General features: G+C 46.6%; 1 protein-coding gene across 6 annotated transcripts in view; it reads left to right on the top strand.

Moving 5' to 3' along the window:
* POLN (DNA polymerase nu) overlaps window positions 1-16,918 on the top strand; it is a 209,975-nt gene that overhangs the window by 27,709 nt on the left and 165,348 nt on the right. For all 6 annotated transcript variants that reach the window (XR_007915845.2, XM_051836667.2, XM_051836672.2 and 3 more), the window contains 3 exons: window positions 9,291-9,370; window positions 13,203-13,676; window positions 15,122-15,303. Coding sequence is in view for 5 of the 6 variants with exons in the window: in XM_051836667.2 (XP_051692627.2) it covers window positions 9,291-9,370; window positions 13,203-13,676; window positions 15,122-15,303 (736 nt within the window). In the remaining variant the exon portion in view is untranslated. The remainder of the gene's footprint in view (window positions 1-9,290; window positions 9,371-13,202; window positions 13,677-15,121; window positions 15,304-16,918) is intronic.

Below are 16,918 nucleotides of genomic sequence, written 5' to 3'. Positions count from 1 at the left end.
CAGAAGTGGAACAGCCGGGGCTTAAACTGGTGCCCATATGGGGTGCGAGCACTGCAGGTGGCAGCCTTACCTGCTATGCCACAGCAGGGGCCGCCTTCTGATTCAGCTCTCTGCTAATGTGACTGGGAAAGCAACTGAAGACGGCCCAAGTCCTTGGGTCCCTGCACTGACGTGGGAGACCCAAAAGCTCCTGGCTTTGACCCAACTTAAGAAAAAAGGCAGTCTAGTCAGGGGGACATAAACAGAATAATTTGGAGAGTGTTTAAAACATTATTAATTGGCCGGCGCCGCGGCTCACTAGGCTAATCCTCCGCCTAGCGGCGCCGGCACCCCGGGTTCTAGTCCCGGTCGGGGCGCCAGATTCTGTCCCGGTTGCCCCTCTTCCAGGCCAGCTCTCTGCTGTGGCCCGGGAGTGCAGTGGAGGATGGCCCAGGTGCTTGGGCCCTGCACCCCATGGGAGACCAGGAAAAAGCACCTGGCTCCTGGCTCCTGCCATCGGATCAGCGCGGTGCGCCGGCCGCAGCGCGCGGGCCGCGGCGGCCATTGGAGGGTGAACCAACGGCAAAAAGGAAGACCTTTCTCTCTCTCTCTCTCTCTCTCTCACTGTCCACTCTGCCTGTCCAAAAAAAAAAAAAAAAAAAAAAAAAAAAAAATTAATTAATAGTGGTATTAGCTATCAAGGAATAAAGAGAATTTGAGCGAATCCAGTGGTAAACAGATACAAGGATCATCTTCTTCCTAGGGCTAAAGTAGGGGGCAGATTTAGAAGGGACACTCCCCTGAAAGCTGAGACTTAGCCCCTATCAAGAGAACATGGATATAAGGTGGGTGGCTGTGGAGTGTGCTGAGGTGCCCCTGAAACTGGCCAACAGGAACTCACCGTGGGCTCTCACTGAACTCACTGAGAGGGTGACAGTGCCTGTGGAACTCAGAGGAAGCCGCCCTCAGGATCTGAAGCTTGCTAGAGAGCTGGCTGGGACGCCTAGGAAATGGCATGTGGGCCGCTGCTGGGTATGTGATGTACTTACTGGCCAAGAGCGGCAGGCGCTGGAATGGCAAGCAGAACCAGATTGGCCCCTTCCTCTGACAGTGTCCCTCCAGCACCCTCTACTGGCAGAGTTTAGCATTGTGCCACATGTTTACAGGAACCAGCTCCATCCTGTTCACAAGCAGTACAAAGAGGGGTCAGTTTATAACTGAGAGGCAGTAGATTGATGCCAGGCACAGAGATGAACAGGACTGTGCCCCCAGAGGAACTGCAGAACCTAACTGACGCTCAGGCGGGGCCTTTGAGGTACTTGTGTGACTAGCTTTGAGGGTGCTGTGTCAAGATGGGTAGAACTAAGTTTGGGTAAGGGAGAGTTGTGGGCTCACTTTTCAGGGAGGATACCGAATTCAACAACACCCTGATAAGAACCCCAAAGATGGTGCTAACCTACTGCTAGGAAGGCTGTTGGTACTTTGTAGGCAATAGTGAAGGAGAAATTTTAGAACTGCCAGGAGGTGATGAAAGAGGGGTAAAAACCCAGGAAGCCGGATGCTGGAGTGTGTATCACGTGGGACTGGAAAACTCAGCTGGTGGCAACGTTCTGCAGGAGGGTCTGTGGACACTCACTTTGCTAAGCAGTAAAGAAGGCTCTGCTGATGGAGTGGAGGTGGGGTTGGGGAGCAGCAGCTTCACAGAGAAGCTCGGGGGTGCTTGTCCGGAGGAGATGATGATAGTGAGGGTGAGAGGATCCTGTAACAGAGGGGTGCCGTCAGAGCAGGGTGGGCACGGTTCTCAGGAATGGCCAGGTCCCAAGACAAAGGACCATGTGACACCGTGATAAGTGTGTATGACGGTTACTCCCCTGCTCTTTCCCTAAGCCCCTATGACCACTTACACATGGGGAAGGCGAAATACTTAAACCTTTAGGGAAAATTGGCCATGAGGTTCAATATGACATTGATATTTGGAGACTTGGAGTGTCACTGTGGTCCTCTGTTGCAGTCAGGTCTTAGGGACCCAGGTGATATGTGGAGCCTTGGCCTAGATCATACTCAGAATGAGTCCACAGGATCCATACCTCCCCTCTTCCCCCAGTTCTCAGAATTATCTTCCATCTGCTGATTGACTCACCAAACGGCCACAAAAGCTAAAGCTGGGCTAGGCTGCAATCAGGAGCTGGGGATTCTATCCAAGTCGCTCCCATGGGTGGGAGGAACTCAAGTACTTGACCATCATCTGATGCTTCCCAGGCACATGAGTAGGGAGCTGGATCAGAAGTGGAGCAGCTAGGATTCAAACTGGCAGAATATGGGATGTGGACATGCCAAGTGGTGACTTGACCCATTGTGTTATTATGCCCACCCCAATTTGGGAGTTTTAGGAGTGGAGGTAACATTTAGGAATATTGCTCCAACACATATGAGAGGTCTTCAAAAGGTTCCTGTGTATTCAAAACTGTGCTTAACTTTCAAAAAATTTTTACACCAAAATAAATTCATTATAACATCTAGTTTGAAGCATCTAGTCTGAAAAGAGTATCTTTCAGAGCAGCATGAATTCTAAACCTGAAGCAAAAGCAAGCATTAATTTTTTTTTTGACAGAGTGGATAGTGAAAGAGAGACAGAAAGGTCTTCCTTTTTGCCGTTGGTTCACCCTCCAATGGCCGCCACGGCTGGCGTGCTGCGGCTGGCGTACCGCGCTGATCCGAAGGCAGGAGCCAGGTGCTTCTGGTCTCCCATGGGGTGCAGGGCCCAAGCACTAGGGCCATCCTCCACTGCCTTCCTGGGCCACAGCAGAGAGCTGGCCTGGAAGAGGGGCAACCGGGAAAGAACCCGGCACCCCAACCGGAACTAGAACCCGGTGTGCTGGTGCCACAGGTGGAGGATTAGCCTATTGAGCCGCGGCGCTGGCCAACAAGCATTAAATTGATGGTAAAACTGTGGTGGAGGAATGCTTTATGAAAGTTTTATGGGGACAGTGCCCCTAAAGAAATCAGTTTACAAATGAGCACCTTGTTTCAGGAAGTGACAAGATGTTGAAGGTGAAGCCCACAGTGGCAGACCACCCCCATCAGTCTGAGAACAGAATCTTGTTTGTGCCCTAGCTGAAAAGACCTGATGATTAACACCAGAAACAAAAACTGACACCAGGGACATTTCAGTTGGTTCTGCTTACACAATTACTGAAAAATTGAAGTGCAGCAAAATTTCTGCTTAAATGGATGCCAAACCGCTGCGCCTAGATCAGATGCAGATAAGAACAGAGTTTCCAGTGAAAATTCTACACAGCTGAGACCAAGATCCTGAAGCATTTCTTTGAAGATTCCTAGCAGGAGACGGAACATCTTGATGCCAGTGCAGTCATGGAAACAAAGCATGAAGAAAAGCAGTGGCTGCCACGGAGGGAGCAGTGGCCAGAGCAAGAGCAAAGGCTGTTGTGATGGTTCTGTGAGACCAGGCTTTCATGCACGTTTCACCATCAGTTTGATGTTTGTTATGGCTGACTTTCTGAAGGCCAAAGAACACGAGTGTCCACTTATCCGGAGAGTGTCCACTTACCCGGAGAGTGTTGAGAAAGTCCGCCTCCGCTTCAGTGGAGGGAAGCCTCACCAGAGTCTCTACACAGCAATGTCTTGCTTCCATCAGGTAAGGGCGATTTTGCCAGCTTTAATGGGAAGTGACTAGGCATCCACTTGGCAGTCCTGATCTGGCTCGTTCAGACTTCCTTTTGTTTCCTAATTTTTAAAAAAATCTTCATGCAATAATGTAAGAAAGGCTGCACTGACATAGTTAACTTCCCGGGACCCTCAGTTTCTTTCAAGGAACTTGAGCTTGATGGAGCTTTGGTTGAGAAATGTTCTATTTTTAATTTTTGCCTTGTAGTTGTGTTTTCCATGAACCGTTTGATGCTCCATTGTCAAGTGTGTGACACTAAGAAAGCCACAGGAAAAGCCCAAGGACCAGGAAAGCACCCTGTTAGAGGTCCAGACCGAAGCACCGCTAAACTACACGGACTTCCAACCCAGTTGATCTCAGGGTGTCAGATATCTGGTGGGAAGAGATGTCATGTGACATTTATGGGAGATCCGCGATAGGAAATCAGTGCAGACCCACCAAGAAGTGGGGCTGTAGCAATTTATTTTAAGTTGTAAGTGGTTAATTTAGTAGTAGATACAAGCAGGCCGGTAGGTACTACCAAGCTGCCTGAGTACATAGCCCAGATTCCCATGAGATGAACAATTTTAGACCTGCTAATGAAAGAGAAAAAGGCTAAGCTTGGTTTAAACTGGGTTGGTTTGGTAAGTGATGCAAGCGACGGATGGGTTGCAGGTGCACCACAGTCTGATTCAGATAGTCCTGATGACAATGTTGAAGGGAAATTCAGTGGGTAAAACTTTGGGTAGTGTACTTTGTATGGAAAAAATAATCACGCCAGGGTTAGAAATTTGGACTACTGAGCAGTGGTGAGTGAGTTGACTTGGTCAGGGACCTGGAATTGGGACGATTGGGAGATTTGGCACAGGCATTGTTGGAGCAAGGCATGCGGATAGCTCTGGGAAGGAACATGAAGTGTATCCCACACGGCAGTATCTACCCCAGAGGATGCAGCAAACAGCCATGGACAGGATGACTTGGCCACGAGAACATAGACCAGCCTCTGTTCCTTGCTATCCCGTGGTGGGCATGGGCTTGTTAGTGGAGTAACCACAAGGCTGGGCAGAAGCTGTGCTAGTCCCAACCACACGATGCTCCCGTTCACCAGGACTGTCTCTTGCTGAGCATCCAACATTCCAGCGGAGAGCAAGTGCCAAGTTCCCAGTCGCACCAACTTTTGAGAAGTCATTTGAGGGCAAGTTGACAATGCTAACCCTCCTGCACCCTGAAAGGTTTGACTCGACTGATTGACACGTGTCCCAGGCCTGTCCTCTTCACGAGGCCTCAGCTCCGTTGTCCAAGGCTCCCAGAATGCTTGATCCACTGAAACAAGGCCTGCACGCAAGCTGCAGCAGTGGGTAACCAAGAAGCTGCCAGCCAGATAAAGCAGCAGCGTGGTCCGTGGACGGCACAGCTCGCAGGTGACACCCTGCAGAGAGAGAGCAGCGACCTTCAGGATGTGGTGTGCACTGCATCAGTCAGAGTGAACTTGTCTGGGAACCAAGAAGTGGATGTCATCAGTCTCAGTGACTCGTGCCTCTGGGTGCTACAGGTTTAAAGTCCTTGGCTCCCAGACATAGACCCTTCCACCAAGGGCACAGGGAGGGTGCCATTCAGATTCACACTACAGCTGCCACCTGCTCATTCCAGTTCCCTGTGCTGAGGGACTGACAGACAAGGAACATGAATTCCCATCCTGGGCATCAGGAGAAGGAGGAATAGGCAGAGAAGCACTCACGTGATGTGATCGGTCACCGCTGGTCCCCTTCCCAAATTTGATAGCAAATTCAGGGGCTGTGGCCACTGAAGGACGTGGTGACTAGAGACTCGCCTCTCAGGGATGGGGTTTGAGCAGATAAGCCATCTAGACCAGCAGAGGCGCTAAGTGGGGACGAGGAGACCTAGAGTGGACAGTAGAGGAGGAAGATGAGTGTAATTTGTAACCTTGGGACCAGCTACAGTGACAAGGTGGAGTTCCTCTCTTCAGTCTGCCTTTTGTAAGTTTCCCAGCTAAGAGGCCTACAGAATCCTCTAAGCTGCTCCAGGAGTGTGTGTAGCAAGTGTGAGCAGTATAAGTGTGGACTAGTGAGCCCTGTGAGTGTCCAGATTTCCTGTTAGTACTAGATCTGGTACTCAGCTTCTGAGACAGCCCCTCCTGGCAAATGCCCTGGCTGCAAAGAGCTTCTTTGCCCGTGAGTCCACTCCTTCCCCAGAAGCAACCATGACTGGTGTAGAGGCTCAGCTCCCTACACGCACCAGGGGACACCGCTGCTGGGCCAGGCCAAACCCAGAGCAGGACTTGAATGACTGCGTCCTAGCCAGGTTCTTCTTTGCATGGTCCTGCTTCTCACTGCCCAGTCAACTTTCGTTTTTTTAGATTTTTATTTGAGAGGTGGAGAGAGAGACAGAGACGACAGAGGCTTTCTGTCGATATGCCAGTTCACTCCAAATGCTCATGATGGCTGGGAGTGAGGAATTCCATCTCAGTCTCGCAGGTGGAGATCAGGGACCCAGCTACTCGGAGCCGTCTGCTGCTCCCAGGGTGCACCTTAGCAGGGAACTAAGTGGGAAGCAGAAAACCAGAACCCAGCCACTCCAGTGTGGGCTGTGGTTGTCCCTGGGGCTGTCTGAACTGCGCTGAAGACACGCCTCCAGTTGACTTGCTGAATGTAGACCTCCCTTTGATCCTGTACATGTGTGACATCTTCAGGCGTATAAATGGGAAATTTGGTCGTCGTCTTAGAAAATGAAGTTATCTTTTTCAGGCAGCTGATAGAGCTAAGTCATTCTTTTTAATGGCTGTGCATTTTGTGATATGGATGTTACATAATTTATTCATCAATTTCCCTCTTGATTGATATCTACTGTTTTCAGTCCTTTGCCATAATGAGCCACACTACTTTAAGCATTTTGGTTTAAGCCTATTTACTATTGCTTAAATTGCTATAAGACAGTTGCAAGTGAGATTGTTTGATTAGATTGCCAGTTTAATATATATCTGTGTGTTCTTATTGAAGTTCACTTTCTCTTGTGCCTGTGTGTCTGTGTATACATATACATATATATAACCACACATATCCTACATTTGTACTTCAGAATGTCACAGGCTGCACCCACTCAAGAACCAGAGCATTACAAACACCCCCAGCGGCCCATCTTGGGCTACCTTTGGGTTACTCCTCTGAACTCCCAAGAGCAATGTGTGTATTTTTAAAAGACTTACTTATTTGAGAGACAGAGAGTAAAACATAGTCAGAGGTCTCCCATCTGCTAGTCCTCACCCCCAATGTTTGCAACAACCAGAGCAGTTGAAACCAGGAGTTGGGAACTCAAACCAGGTCTCCCAAATAGTTGGCAGAGAGTCAGTTACTTGAGCCATCACTCTTGCCTCCAGGGCCTGCATTAGCAAGAAGCTAGAATCAGGAACTGGAGCTGGTGTCAAATCCAGGCACTCTGAGTGGGATGCAGATGTTCTAACTGTTGGCCTAACTACTAGGCAAAATGTCTGCCCCGATGGGTGCATTTTTGATTTTAGTAAGTGTTGACACTTTGTTTCTCACAAAAGTCACAGCTATTCACGTTTTACCAGCACTGCGTGAGACTGTCTTCCTCACTCCATCTCACTATACTTACAGTTGTGTTGCTTGCTCACAAAAATACATTCTGGGAAATGCACTGTTGGCGATTTTGTCATTGTGTGCACATCACAGAGTATATAAACTAAGACAACTGTGACATCACTAGGCAGTAGTATCTTGTGGGACCAGGTCGTGTATGTGGTTTGTCCTTAACCAAGATGGTGTTGTAACTGCAACTTTGATTTCCCTGACTTCTAGTGATTTGAGCTTTATGCTGTATTTATTTGCTGTTTGGATTTGGTATTTTGTGTGTTGCCTCTTCTTATCCCTTGTTCATTTTTCTATTGATTTGTTTTTCTTGGCAAGGTGTAAGAACATATTGTATAATACAGATTTTGACCCTTTGTTGTTTTTGTTCCAAGTAGTTTCCCAGTGTGTTTTCTTTATTGAATGAACCAGCCCTATTTATTCATGTCATTTTTCCCAAATTGAAATACTGTCCTTATTGTATAGTAAGTTCTCAAGAGTCCTGGCATTAGTTTCTGGACTGTTCTAAGGTTTTTGTTTGTTTGTTTGTTTGTCTTCCTATTCAGATACCATGTTGACTTGATTTCAGTGGCTTTATGTTATGTTCTGATAATATAGCGAGGCAAATTTTTAAGTTAAATTTCTTGTCTATCTTCATATATTTAGTACTTCACATATACTTTGAAAATGTTTTGTTTATTGAAAGGCCCCAGTGGTAGGTCTGTAAGTGGCATCGCATTCGATTTATGTTTCGAAGAGAGGCCACGGGGCTGGTGTTGGGCGAGCAGGGTGACCTGTTGCCTGTGGTGCCAGTGTCCCAAAGGAGCTCTGGCTCAAGTCCTGGCTGCTCCACTTCTGATCTAGGTCACTGCCGAGATGCCTGGGACAGCAGTGAAAGATGTCCCAAGTACTTGGGTCCCTGCCACCTATGTGAAAGACCCACATGGAATTCCAAGCCCCTGGCTTTGCCCTGGCCCAGCCCTGACCATTGTGGCCATTTGGGGAATGAACCAGAGAATGGAAGATCTCTCTGCCTTTCAAATTTTTTTTTTTAAAAAGTATATTTGGAAAAATTAAATATTTTTATTTAAAACAATATTTAATTTATTTTCATTTAGATAGATATTCCACCCACTCCCAAAATGTCTGCAACAGTCAAGGGTGGGCCATGCTGAAGCCAGGAGCCTAGAACTCAACCCTGGTCTCCCTTAGGAGTGGCAGGGACTTAGGTACTTGAGCCATGACCTGCTACCTCCGAGGGTGTGCATTAGCAGTAAGCTGGAACTGGAAGCAGGGCTGGATTTCAACCCGGGTGGTCTGATATTGGACACAGTGTTCCAGGTGGGATTCTGACAACTGTGCCAGCGCAGGCCCCCAGAAGTAAACATTTCTGATACATGTCCTAATGCTTTATCTTTCCACTTGTACAGCTCTTGTTTTATTCCATTTAATAAGATTTTTAAGTTTTCATCTTTGGGATCTTTGTGCTTTTTTTGTGAAATTTATGCCCCCAAATAACTTTTTTTTCTATTGTAAATGTAGTATTTTCTCCTATTTTTATTTCTTTTTTAATTTAATTTTTACTTTTTTAGATTTATTTATTTATTTGAAAGTCAGAGTTACACAACGAGAGACGGAGAGGCAGAGAGAGGTCTTTCATCTGTTGGTTCACTTCCCAGTTGGCTGCAATGGCCAGAATCTCTCATTGTTCCATTGCAATATTATCCATTTTAAGGATTTACTCAGACTTTTAATACTTAACAAGATTTCTGTAAAAATGTTGACTTTGCGTTTTCAGAATCAAGTGTTCAAATGTAAATGCCAAGTAATGATTTTTAATAAACATAGATTTGCCTCCAGTTAATTTGAAGGTACTTTACGTAAATGTTGCAATGTAATATGCATTTTAGACGTGAATTTTAGGTAAGTCAGTAGTGAATAAATACCCTGAATATAGAGGCTATTTTCAGTGTTTAGCTGATTGTATGATTTATATTTCAATGTTCCTTTGATGCATCATGTTTCTTTCTTGTTTTTAAAAGCTGTAGAAGCGATAAACAAATCCAGTGTTAAGTGTTCAGTACTACCTGAAGATGGAAAGAATCAATCACTGGAAAAAAAGGTAAATCATTACAAGTGTGCTTAATTCTTTCTTATTTGAACGTCAGAGTTACACAGAGAGAGGAGAGGCAGAGAGAAAGAGAAAGAGAGAGAGAGAGAGAGAGGTCTTCCATCCAATGGTTCACTCCTCAATTGGCCACAACTGCCGGAGCTGTGCTGATCCGAAGCCAGGAGCCAGGAGCTTCTTCCAGGTCTCCCATGCGGGTGCAGAGGCCCAAGGACTTGGGCCATCTTCTGCTTTGCCAGGCCATAGCAGAGAGCTGGATCGAAAGTGGAGCAGCTAGGACTAGAACTGGCGCTCATACGTGATGCTGGTGCTTCAGGCCAGGGTGTTAACCCACTGTGCCACAGCGCCGGCCCCGTAAATGTGCTTAATTCTAAACGGATAATCTTCATTTGTCCAAAGAATACTTACTAAGTGTTCTATTATTTTATTTTTTTTAAGATTTATTTTTTATTTATTTGAAAGAGAGTTATAGAGAGTGGTAGAGACAGAGAGAGAGTCTTCATCCGCTGGTTCACTCCCCAGATGGCTGCAATGGCCAGAGCTGTGCTGATCCGAAGGCAGGAGCTAGGAGCTTCTTCTGAGTCTCCCTCACAGGTGCAGGGGCCCAAGGACAAGGGCCATCTTCTGCTTTCCCAGGCCATAGCAGAGAGCTGGATCGGAAGAGGAGCAGCTGGGACTAGAACCGGTGCCCACATGGGATGCTGGTGCTTTGGGCCAAGGCATTAACCTGCTGTGCCACAGCAATTTTTTTTTAGATGGGGTTCTTGCACGCTAAGAGCTTATAGTTTGATCTGGATAGTGGGTAGGGGAAGACAGAGGTACAGGTTTCTGCATGGGAACATACGAGGGCTGTCCAGCAGGTTTTGTGCTGTTTCATCTTGCTTTTCTGGGTGGTGGGGAGAGGAGTCTGGGACGTCTTTGTGAGGCATGGAGATTGTTATCTGAGTTGAGATCTAATGAATGATTACGAGTCAGGCAACCTAAAGGTCCCCACCTTTCGGTTAAGAAAATGTTTCAGGTTAAGGGAAGAAAGCTTAGATCTTTGGGGTGATGGCAATAAATAGAAGTGCAGAAAGATAGGTGTGTACAATTCACCGTGGGTGAGTTCTATGGTTTGGACTAGGGAGGAGAGGTAAGCGGTCACATTACTAAAGACTGTGTGTGTGAAACAGTGGTGAAGGTAGATGGTGGTTAAGAGAACAAACTCTAGCAAACCAGCTGTGTTGCAGTCCCACCCTACTGAACTTACACCTGAACTCCCTGTAGTGCAGTGTGGTAACAAGAGGACCTGTGTGTTGTTATGTACCCTGGGAGGGAGGGAGAGTTGTGCTCCACGGAGCAGACACCATTCTCTTCAGTCCTCTGTAAGCAAAGAGAAGTTGTCTCTTCATGGTACACAAGTTTGCCCCTTGGATTTCTTTTTTTTTTTAATTTTTTTTATTTTTTTGACAGGCAGAGTGGACAGTGAGAGAGAGAGAGACAGAGAGAGAAAGGTCTTCCCTTGCCGTTGGTTCACCCTCCAATGGCCGCCGCTGCAGCCGGTGCACCGCGCTGATCCGATGGCAGGAGCCAGGATCCAGGTGCTTTTCCTGGTCTCCCATGGGGTGCAGGGCCCAAGCACCTGGGCCATCCTCCACTGCACTCCCTGGCCATAGCAGAGAGCTGGCCTGGAAGAGGGGCAACCGGGACAGAATCCGGCGCCCCGACCGGGACTAGAACCCGGTGTGCCGGCGCCGCAAGGTGGAGGATTAGCCTATTGAGCCACGCCGCCGGCCGCCCCTTGGATTTCTAAGGCAGAGGGCTTAAACGTTTTTATTCCCTTTCTTGCAAAAGAATTTTGAAAAGCCATTTACCTCGTAACATAGTTTAAAGTTGAAATTTAAAATATTCATCCCAAATTTAAAAACTCTTATACCACCATTTAAAATATATCCACTACAGTTAAATACTGAACTCTGCCGATTTGATGTTCATTCCTTTTAAAAATAACTTAGCGAGGCCGGCGCCGCGGCTCGGTAGGCTAATCCTCCGCCTTGCGGCGCCGGCACAGCAGGTTCTAGTCCCGGTCGGGGCACCGGATTCTGTCCCAGTTGCCCCTCTTCCAGGCCAGCTCTCTGCTGTGGCCAGGGAGTGCAGTGGAGGATGGCCCAAGTGCTTGGGCCCTGCACCTGCATGGGAGACCAGGAGAAGCACCTGGCTCCTGGCTTCAGATCAGCGCGATGCGCCGGCCGTGGTGGCCATTGGAGGGTGAACCAACGGCAAAAGGAAGACCTTTCTCTCTGTCTCTCTCTCACTGTCCACTCTGCCTGTCAAAAAATAATAATAATAACTTAGCAAGATCTTCAACAGTTTGAAATTTTATATTTTTCTTTTGATCTTTGAATTCCTTTTCTTGTATATTTCTCTATACAATTTTTAATTAGTATAGTTTTATGCTAAACATTTCTTGAAAACTATATTACGTTCTTTAAAAAATCGTATTTTTCTGCAATAAAAATAAATATTAAATTTTCCATTCTATAGGACCAAATATTAAAGCATTTCCTTTAAAATTAATATTAACATACAATTTTTCAAAACAGCATGTATTATAACTTTGAGAATAAACATAGAAAATAATATATTATTGCAAGTGAATCATATAATGGAATGGGATACTTTTTCTCCCTTGGTTAGTTTGTGACCTAAGCTGTGTTTTTATTATTTATTATTTTTTAAAGATTTACCTATTTATGTGAAAGAGTTTACAGAGAGAGAGACAGGGAGAGAAAGAGATTGATCATTCATTTACCCAAATGGCCACAGTGGCCAGAGCTGGGCACGTTCAAAGCCAGGAGCAGGAGCTTCTTCCAGGTCTCCCACACAAGTGCAGGGGCCCAAGGATTTGGGCCATCTTCCACTGCTTTCTCAGGCACATTAGCAGGGAGCTAGATTGGAAGTGGAGCAGCCGAGACTTGAACTGATATAATATATGGGATGTCAGCTGTGCAGGTAGTGGCTTAACTGGCTGCATCATTATGCCAGCCCCTTTATTTTTTATTTTTAAGATTTACTTATGTTATTTGAAAGGCAGGGTGACAGAGAGACAGAGAGGCAGAGAGAGACATCTTCCATCTGCTGGTTCACTCCCCAAATGCCCACAGCAGTGGGGCTGGGCCAGACAGGAACCTAAAAGTCTACCCTGGTCTCCTACATGGGTAGCAGGGACCCAAGTACTCGGGCCATTATCTGCACTAGCATTAGCAAGGAGCTGGATCAGAAGTGGAGCAGCTGAGACTGGCACTCCAACATGGGATGCCAGCGTTGCAGGCAGCCTGTGCCCTGGTGCTGGCCCCAGATATGCATGCCTACCTTGGTTGAGAAAAATCACTAGAGGACACCGTGTATGTTCTTTTGAGAGTTTGGCTGGAGCAGGTGTGTGGTGCAACAGATTAAGCCCCTGCTTGCATTGGAGTGCCAGTTTGAGTCCTGACTACTCCACTTCCAATCCAGCTCCCTGCTAATGCACCTGGGAAAGCAGCGGAAGATGACCTGAGTACTTGGGTCACTGCCGTCTGTGTGGGAGACCTGGATGGTGTTCCGGGTCCTGGCTTCTGCCTGGCTCAGGCCTGGCTGTTGTAGCCCGTGGATGGAAGATCTTTTTGTCTCTCCCTCTCTCTCTCTGAAACTCTGCCTTTCAAATAAATAAAACATAAATCTTGAAAGAAAAAAAAGTTTGGTCATAGTGATATAAATCTTATATTCCCTACATTACCTTATATAAATTTGGTTTATAATCTATCTTTTGGGTCCATATTAAAATGAAGTATTTTCTACTTTTCTGTAGAATGTTCTGTCTTTGACAAGTCAGACTTCAGGAAGTTCCAGCAAGCTCTCTTCTCAGTCCTGCAGTACCTGGCCCACAGATTGGCTGTCTGCTGACCAGAAACCGAAGAACAGCCACTCACTGGCTCGTTCTAGTTGTTCAGTTCCACAGTGGACTCCAGAGGAAATGGAGTGTACAGGAAAGCATTTCCTCACGGACAGTGTGAAGCAGGGAAGTAAAGAAAGCATGACTCTTAAAAGGAAACACAGTGCACACGGTAATTCACCCGAGAGAGCAGGCACACGGACGGCACCGGACGAGGCTGAAGCCCACCTAAATTCTGGGAACTCAAGAGCAGTCAAGGAACATCTTTGTGACATTAGGTATTTGGATGATTTGACAAAAAACCAGCTGATTGAAATGCTCAATCGGGCAGCAGCTCTGGTGGTCACTCTGATGTATAAGGATGGTTCAACCCAGCTAAGTGCTGACCAGGTCGGTAAACTACTGGTTTTTGTTTGTTGTCTGGCACTATAAAAGAAGTGCATTGTCCTAGCATCTGACTTTTTTTTTTTTTTAAGATTTATTTATTTACTTCAGAGGCAGTATTACAGACAGAGAGAGGGAGAGACAGAGAGAAAGGTCTTCTATCTGCTGGTTCACTCCCTAAAAGGCCAAAACAGCCAGAGCTAGACCAATCTGAAGCCAGGAGCCAGGAGCTTCTTCCAGGTCTCCCACACAGGTGCAGGGGCCCAAGGACTTGGGCCATCTTCTACTGTTTTCCCAGGCCACAGCAGATAATTGGATGGGAAGTGGAGCAGCCAGTTCTTGAACCAGTGCCTATAGGGGATGCCGGCACTGCAGGCTGATGCTGACCCTACTATGCCACAGCACCAGCCCCACATCTGATTTTTAAAAAATTATTGATTTGAGAAGTGTATGTGTGTTGGGGGGGGCTGGGGTTGGAGTTGGAGACCACCCATCTGCTGGCTTGTTCTCCAGTTTCCCACAATGATTATGGTATATCTTTGTTATTTATTAAATCTGATTTCTTTCATCAGCATTTTATAATTTTCAGCACACAGGGCTGTATGTGTCTTGTTGATTTATATCTAAGTATCATTTTTTGCAATTATGAATGATAGTTTTAAAAAATGTTAGCTTTCACATGTTTATTGTAGAATATACTTGCAGAAATACATTTGATTTTTAATTTTTGTATTTAAAGATTATTTATTTGAAAGGCAGAGTTACATAGAGGCAGAGAGAGAGGTCTTCCATCCACTGGTTCATTCCTCAAATGGCCACAATGGCTGGAGCTGTGCCAATCCAGAGGCAGGAGCCAGGAACTTCCTCTGGGTCTCCCACATGGGTACAGAGGCCCAAGGACCTGGGACATCTTCTACTGCTTTCCTAGGCCATAGCAGAGAGCTGGATCTGAAGAAGAGCCACTGGGTCTTGAACCAGCGTCCATATGGGATGCTGACACTGCTGCAGGCTGAGGCTTTATCCGCTGTGCCACAGCACCAGCCCCAATTTTTGTATTTTGATCTTGTATTCTGCAACCTTGCTAAGTTCCAGGACTCTTTTTTTTTTTTTTTTTTTTTTTAAGATTCCTTTAGCTGCTTTATGCAGATATTCATGTTATCTGTAAATAGGGACAGTGTAATGCTTCCTTTCTGATTTATATGCCTTGTATCTCTTTTTCCTGTATTGGGCTGGCTGAGACTTGCTTTGTGATGTTGGATATGTTAGAGGCCAGATGTAGAGTTAGATCATGGGGTTTGGTTTTTATGCTTGACAGTCATTAAAAGGCTGTCCATTTCCAAGTTTATTTTTAGGCCTCTTCTATTTCTGTCCACTTCATTAGGAAGTGTGACATCTTTCTTGAATAGATGTATTGTCTCTGTTCCATTTTGAAACTTATTGTCTATTTACAGGCTGTCATTTCGTCTGTCAAAGGAATTGTGGTGCTACTGAATTGCCAGGTGGAGGGCGGCAGTGCTGCTCCGGCTGCTGCAGCCAGGGGGAGTATTCTGGATGAGGATCAGTGCATCTACATAAAAACAGAGCACTCTTGTCTTGCCAGCCAAGAACAGGAGGCACACAATCAATTTGCCAGGTAAGAAATCTCCACTCGTTATCTGAAGTCCTACTTACATGCTTGCTTTACCCTCCCAAGTCCCCCAAACTCCAGTATTCATAATGTAAATGTTTAAAAGTTTGGTGTGCAAATGGAATGGCTCTAAATGTTAGAAACCTCTGCAAACACTGAGCCACTCTTCTCCAAAGAGCTTCTGGAATGGAGGTTGCATTCTTCCTTGGAAACCTGCTCCAGGATTGGAGTCAGCTTCATGGTGAGAAGCTGGGGAGAGGACACCATCCCAGGCCCTGCCGTGGCCCGAATCTCAGCTGTTTTTCCCCACCACACTCATTCACTCACTCACAGCATTAGAAAATTAAGTTATTGCTGCAGGAACACAGTAAATTATCCTCCATACCGCAGAGGTCAGCACTAATTTCAAAGCTCCATGTCTGCAACTAGAACCTGTCTCACCTGACCCTGCCCTCCTAGAATCAGGACTGGGTCGCAGGCAGGGATGTTCCTGTTGCCCAGACCCTTTATCAGCTCCTGCTCATGTCTCAGACCAAGTGGGACATGCTACGATGGCCTTTGAGGCCTGCCTCCTTACAGTTCCTGACCCTGTGGAGCTACCTCAGCTCAAGGCCTTGTTCTGTCCACTCCCTACAACAAACAAACCAGAAGTGAATTGTGAAACATGAAAGTACAGAGCAGTAGTCACATCCTCCTAGACCAACATGATCAAAGATTTTTTTCTTTTTTGACAGGCAGAGTGGACAGTGAGAGAGAGAGAGAAAGAGAAAAAGGTCTTCCTTTGCCGTTGGTTCACCCTCCAATGGCCGCCATGGCCGGCGTGCTGTGGCCAGCGCACCGCGCTGATCCAATGGCAGGAGCCAGGTACTTATCCTGGTCTCCCATGGGGTGCAGGGCCCAAGGATTTGGGCCATCCTCCACTGCACTCCCGGGCCACAGCAGAGAGCTGGCCTGGAAGAGGGGCAACCGGGACAGAATCCGGCGCCCCGACCGGGACTAGAACCCGGTGTGCCGGCGCTGCAAGGTGGAGGATTAGCCTAGTGAGCCGCGGCGCCGGCCCAAAGATTTTTTCATACTTCATCTCCCTCTCTATGAGGCGGAGGAGGGAGCTGGAATTTAAAGAAAACCCCATACATGTAAATCACCTTGTACGTCTCAAGACACAGCTCCTTTGTTTTTGTTGTTAGAACTACAATTCCATTTCAAACGTAAATTGAACACTCAGTCCACATTTGAAGTTACTTGACTGTCTCAGAAATGTCCTTCCATCACTGTCTTAGTGGGATCAGGAACCCACCAAGGCCCACACGTAGCCTTTGGTGTCATGCCTCTTCTAATCTGAACACCTCCACCCCATCTTGCAGAGGTGCCATGTCCTGAGTTTATCTGTTGGTGTCCCTGTGTGGTTCTTTAGCTTGTTCTCTTGTACTCCATAGTGACTGTAAACTGGAATTCAGTTTTAAAGCCTTGGTTATTCAGGTCCAACATTTTTTGCAAAACACCTCCATGCTCCAACCGTGATGCAGCTCAATGACCAGACTTAGCAAATAAAAATACAGGACACTAAATGTGAATTTCAATTAAACAACAACTAATATATTAGTATAATTGTGTCCCAAAT

Source organism: Oryctolagus cuniculus, chromosome 2, assembly GCF_964237555.1.
Source record: "Oryctolagus cuniculus chromosome 2, mOryCun1.1, whole genome shotgun sequence".
NCBI lineage: Eukaryota > Metazoa > Chordata > Mammalia > Lagomorpha > Leporidae > Oryctolagus > Oryctolagus cuniculus.
This window is presented reverse-complemented; position numbering and strand designations above follow the sequence as displayed.